Genomic DNA, 6,371 nt, shown 5'->3' on the forward strand with positions numbered 1-6,371 from the left:
GGCATTCCTAATTCCCTGTCGCTAAGATATTCGTGTCGGTATATAGTTACGCATGAGAAAGAATTGATTGATATTGCGGCAAAAACGCGAAAGTTCACAATTGTGGCAATACCAAGCAAATAAGATACTTAAACAGAAACAAGAACTCGCTTTGACGTCCGACTTGTCAAAAACGCGACAGTATTCAATTCGCCTTGATTATTAAGCACATGCACAATGATAGAATACAAGATTTTGCCTTCTCAGTTCGCCGTGTCGTAAGAGCTTATTAATAAACAAACAAAAGGAAGGGGAATTACTTGTTTGTGAATTAAGAGTAGGCGCAAGCAATGGAGACAACCAAACACAAGATTTACGCACAGTCACACATTTTACTGCCCCGGCGTCTCCCGCATAAAAACGCAAACAAACAACAACACACGCGGCACTTAGTTTCCATTAGTTTGTTTAGTTTTAATCTCACAAATCACAATATTACCAAGCCATTTACTGAATTTTCACAAATATGCAATTTCTCCTACTTTTGTTTGTTTGTTTTGTATTGTGAAGGGATATCACGTCAGAGTAAAGTAACTGTTCTTTAATGGCGCCACCTTCAGTACTCAATTCGCCTTGACCTATCGGTATGTTCCGAAGGTTTTCATATTCAAAATTTTTGCGTTGTATCTCTAAGACATTTTTGTATCGAAAATTACGCAATACTGAGTTTTTTCTAGAACTATGAAAATATCTTTTAACATTGTTTTTCTCTTTATCAGTGTTCGGTGTATCGAGGTTTCACTGTATAACAAACACTAGGATTTTGTGAAATACTTGAGGTTTAATATTGCGTTGTTTTAAGAGTCGGTGACATAAGTTAATAAATTATGCAATAAGTCCTGTTTCAGATAGTAAATAAATTTGATAGATTTATATGCATAGATGGGACAAAATGGCCAGAAGCATTAGGCCCATAACTACGGCGTTGAAAGCGCTAGATTTACGTTCGCTGTTTAGGTGTACTTGTCAAAATAAACATCTTTCACAAGAGTCGTTGGCTAAAGGACAAAGTTCATCAGCAGACTTTACAAGGAATGGAGTAACTTCAACAAGACAGGTAAATAGTTACATGAACCTGCTAATATACACATAGTTGGTTTATGAGAATTTGTTGACAAAGCGCAAAACTCACAAATCTCAAGTTTGAAGAAATTTCAATTCCAGTGCCATGGGGTCATCTTGCTGGGAAATATTATGGGCCGAAAGGTGTTCGACCGATAATTGGATTGCATGGTTGGCAGGATAATGCAGGTACTTATGATACATTGGCACCGTTGTTACCTCATGATGTTGGATTTCTATCTTTGGATTTACCCGGACATGGTCGTTCTTCCTGGCTACCTTTGGGCATAAACTACCACTCCATTGACTATGTAACGCTATTGTTACGAATCATGGATGTTTTTAAATGGGATAAAATATCCATGATTTGTCATTCTATGAGCTCGATAAACGGTTTCGTGTTTAGCGCATTATTTCCTGAAAAAGTTGACATGATGATTGGTTTGGACAACCTTAAACCACTAATTCGAAGTAGTGACCAACTTTTAAATATATATGCAAAATGTATAGAAAATGTAATTATGTATGAAAAACGCACAATGGATTCGGACCCACCTTGTTATGATTGGGATCAACTGGTGCAACGTTTACACCATGGCACAAACAAATCTGTAAATTTGGAAAAGTGTAAATTTTTGTTAAATCGAGCTATTCAACCTTCTCAGCATGAACCACACAAGTATTACTTTTCAAGGGATAACCGATTAAAACAGAACTTTTTCTTAAATTTTGGTGAAGAGGTGCCGCTAGATATGGCAAGGCGCATACGTTCTCCTTACCTGTTCATCAAAGCATTGAATGCTTCATATTACGAGTCGCGGAAGTATTTTGATGAAGCATTGAAAATCATGCAGGAAAACCCCCTTTTTGAATACCATGAAGTCAAAGGATCACACCACGTTCATTTGAATGAGCCAGAAAAAGTGGCGCCAATTATAAATTCTTTCATCAAAAAATTTCGTCATGCTTGATCCGATATCACGAGTGATAGTACCGGCCGAGTTCATTAATATTGTAACAGAAATTTCCCAGAACTTTTGTGGAGATGTAATTTTTGTTTATTTTATTAAAAAGTGAATATATTAATTTTGAATATAATATACATATATGTTAAATGTTTTTGATTTGAGATGTACGCATTTTTTACTTTGGGGGGTAATTAGTATAATGACGCACGCTTTGATAAAAAGTATGTAAAGTGCCCCATCCTAAAACTTAAAAGCGAAAGGAATTACAGTTCCTGTAACTAAATTAGCCATCACCAACCTCGGTGGACTTAAGTGGAGCGGTTTGTTTACAAAAGAGGTCGGCAAAAACTAAGATTGTGTTTGTCATGTACGAAATCAATACAGCCACTGCCGATGTTACTTCGTTCAAGCCATCAATTTATAATGTGCCAATAATTTATAATAGTGTGTGTTTGTACAATTTCTTGTTTTTGACAGCTTTTGTTCTCTTATTTTTGTTTGTTTATTTTCCGTATTGACGTCCCGGCTCTTGGGAAGACGCGATCTTGTATTCTTAAATTCTTGAATTTGTATGTCTAGAACGATGAACAGTGTATTGCCTAATAAGAAAACCTACGTTTTGTTTCCTACATCATTTATTTTGATCGTTTGATTTAATTCAAATGAGCGAGTTTAGGAATGAACCTAAACCAAATGAAGGAAAAATAAAAAAAATTATAAACGCCTTTATTTACTTTTATTAAATTATTTTAATTATCATTTTAATCACAGTAAGCTACTGCCAAGTTGATGTTGTAAGTAAATATAGGAAAAACGTCCATTAGTGTGAATATGTGAACAAGCTGAACTATGTAATACATACATGGAGATTGCTTGCAACATACATGAAATTTACATGCATGAAGGCAATCAAAGCCCAAACGAATTGCATGTATGTACTTGAGTTTGAGCTTAATTTGTTGAATGAATGTATTTGATGATGTATGAATGTATGCTCAAGAGTAATCACCATGTAAGATATTCTCAAACTGAGGTATAACCTCACATTTTGTATTCTTTCATTTACAACATTTTTGAGTGCATTTTCGTATTACAGAGATGAACTATATTTCAAAAGAGTTTAATAAACGAATGATATGTAATGCTACATATCTAATACTAATTGTTATTTATTACTTGTTGGTGCATATATGGCTTCCTAGTTTCCTAATATTTGAGGCTCCCATGTATGTATACTTACAAATTTTAGTGTTTTTACATACATGCCTAACCAAGGTCATGCACCACTATTTATACATCAATAAGATAAACGTATTTGCGAGTTACAAGAATTATTATTGTGTGAGAATAATAGCAAGTTCGAAGTGTGACTGAGATTTTCTTAAGAAAAGGATCTGCCTTCCTTTTATGTTTAAACACAACGGGAATAACGCAAATTCAGCTGATTCCTATTTTATAAAATTTACCCTTATGGTTGGTAAAATTGGTAGTAAGTATTGGCAAAATATTGACAAGAGGCGGTTACTTACTATTCCCCAACTTATTTTATTATTACTATTAGGCTACTGCGCACTGCGACCAAAAAAGATCTATTTTGCCAAGACTTTTAAGCTTTTTAAAAATTTTAGCACATTCTGGTGCTTATGTTCCATAATTTATATGGATACACGGCAATACCACCTTAAGTCCTCTGTCCGGCGTTTGGAATTGTTTCACTTGTCGCTGACCCATAGAATTTCGCCAGCGTACAACGAATTTCTTCTCCTTCCACCTCTTGAGAAATTCATTAATGTGGCCTTTGTAAGTCCGCCTCTTTTTAGCTAGATGGCCCGTTATTTCATTTCCCTCATGTCCGGGTTTCTAGTAATACTGTGTTGAAGTTCCCTAACATGTTGAGAAGGTTCAAGCAGTCATATAGCATTTTTGAGCTGATTATAGTTAATACCTAGAAGAGCTTTCAAAGCCGTCTGACTATCTGAAAGTATATATATGTGTTTTCTACGGAGACATTTCCTCATATCTCAATGGTATGTATTTCTGCCTGGATGATTGTTGGGTAAATACTCATTGGAATCATTTTGTTTTTTAATTTAGGCCCATTGATTCCCGCCCCTTTTCTACCATCTTCTAATTTTGACCCTTCAGTTAACTTTAGCTGGGATCCAGGTTTGAAGGTGATAGAATTATTTTTTCAGGCTGTACGTTCATTAATAAGAACTTAAAAATTCCTGAAGAGAATAAAAGGTTTGATAAGGAGATAATGCATCAACCCTATAAAGGACAGGAGTATGTCGGAAGTCTTCTAAGATCATTAAATATCCTTTCATATCTCCACTTTTTAGATGGGAGATACCTTTTAATCTTAAAGCGCTCAAACGCTTAGGCCATCAAGCTGGGGAAGCGTATATCATTGTGGGCTTAACAACTGTAGTGAATGTCCAGTAAGTCATTCTGGGGCTCAGTCCCCATGTTTTTCCCAAAAAGCCTTGTGCAGGTAAAGAATGCAGAATATTTCTCAAGACGAGTGTTTCAGGTGAGTGTTTTATCAAGGTGCCAAGATAGTTCGTTTCTGTGGATAGTTTAGAACAAGACATTTGGTGTTGATGTTCCTTTTCCTAGTAAACGGCCCTAGCGTAGTTTTCGATGGGTTAATAGAGAGCCCTTTGTTTATTATACTAAGGTCTCGTTGATGCGGTTAGAAATGGTTTTATCATACCAGCCAACTATGTATACTACCAGGTCTTCAGCATAACCTTGAGTATAGAAACCTAGATTGTTTAGTTTTGTGGAGAAGTTCATCTATTACTAGTGCCAACAAAAGAGGAAATAGTATTCCCAGGCTTATATTGTTTCTCAGATATAGAGATACAAACCTTTTCCCACAAATAAACTTTATCTAGATCTGTCAAAGGTGGGTGACAAATGAATACTCCGTTCTTAACACTTATTCACAAGCATATGTATGTATATAGAGTGACTCACAGCCAAAATAATGCAACAACCACTTGTGGCAATATTAAGTTAAAATTTCGCATAATACACATAAGTAAAATATGTACAGCAAAAATGATCCCACGCATCTACTGTTAGTTGCTACAAAGCGGTACCAAACATCTGTTGAAGTGCGTCAAATAGTATCAAATCAATGTAAAGATGGCAAAACGAAAAATCGCTGAAATCCATAAATTAAGCACCGGCACTACTAGTGAGTGTTATGTGCGCGAAAACTGTGTGCAAAATAAGGCTAAAACTGTCATAAAAGGTCTTTAATGATAAGGATTCTGGATGGATCTTGCGAAAAGTATGTGAAAATCCAATTGAGAGTACTCTAAAAATTCCGAATGAAGTTAAAAAATATCTGGGGAAATAATACCATCCTGAACTCCGCAGACTCCTAAAAGAAACTGAATTCCACAGGCGTACAGCACACAACAATATGGTTTGTCAAAAATCGTACTTCCACTTCTATGAATATACTAAGAGGCTTTGAACTGTTGTTGGCAATAGGGGATACCTTTCAATATATAAATTTGCTACTATCTTAAACTCGATATAAACAGTGATTTTCTGCACTGCATCATTTTGACCGTGTGTTGCCTTTTTAGTTTGCGTTGCGTTTATGGTACCATACAGTTTATCGTGAATATTCAAACTGGGTTTTTCTTTGTTTTGATAAAAACATGTTGTATTACCAACTGGTGTGCCAATTGTGTCAACAGTATGTTTTATTTTCCGTTCATCTTATTTTGGCTTAACAAATTGACTGCATCATTTTGGCTGTGAGCCACTGTATAAACTCGAACGAATCGTTTAAGCGATAATTTCTAGTTTCAACCATTTTGTTTAATTGTGGCCAATATTAATTCGGTATAAGTTAATAATACGCACCGTTTTGCTAGGAGAAATTCAAAAATAAAGTTCGATAAAACTATGCGGATTACAATGGCAATGAAATTTAATTTATTAATTTATGGAGAAATTTGAAATGGATTAGATATCAAAAGTCATTGGTTAATTTTACGCAATTTAATAACATTATTTCAAAAATTACATGACCGTTTACAAAACTAACCGTAATTAAACATTTTTTTCATGCAAACACTTTTGAAGTTTTCATTCAATTTAAAAAAAAATATAGTTTTTATGAATAAAATACAAAAAATCGAAAGATTACAAACGTTTTTGTTTAGAAAATTCCCCAATTAATACAATTTTATTAAATTACCTTTCATTCGAAATACCATCTCTCTATCGCTATCGACTTTGAAAACAAGCCTCCATTGAACGAATCTAACTACGCTT

The 6,371-nt window shown here is 34.7% G+C and overlaps 1 protein-coding gene across 1 annotated transcript; it reads left to right on the forward strand.

The window, feature by feature from the left end:
* The first annotated feature begins 780 nt into the window (after nucleotides 1-780).
* Nucleotides 781-2,230, forward strand: LOC129243068 (probable serine hydrolase). Its single transcript, XM_054880161.1, has 2 exons — nucleotides 781-1,096; nucleotides 1,182-2,230. Exons 1-2 carry the CDS (start codon nucleotides 914-916, stop codon nucleotides 2,070-2,072), a joined length of 1,074 nt encoding a protein of 357 aa, XP_054736136.1. The 5' UTR covers nucleotides 781-913; the 3' UTR covers nucleotides 2,073-2,230.
* The last annotated feature ends 4,141 nt before the right edge of the window (nucleotides 2,231-6,371 follow it).

This window comes from Anastrepha obliqua, chromosome 3, assembly GCF_027943255.1.
Source record: "Anastrepha obliqua isolate idAnaObli1 chromosome 3, idAnaObli1_1.0, whole genome shotgun sequence".
In the NCBI taxonomy this organism is placed as follows: Eukaryota; Metazoa; Arthropoda; class Insecta; order Diptera; family Tephritidae; genus Anastrepha; species Anastrepha obliqua.

Excerpts from the sequence above, each read along its gene's own strand:
- LOC129243068 (XM_054880161.1), top strand. The coding sequence starts at position 914 with ATGCATAGATGGGACAAAATGGCCAGAAGCATTAGGCCCATAACTACG. Across the intron at positions 1,097-1,181 it reads GAGTAACTTCAACAAGACAG|TTTGAAGAAATTTCAATTCC; the intron begins GTAAATAGTTAC and ends ACAAATCTCAAG.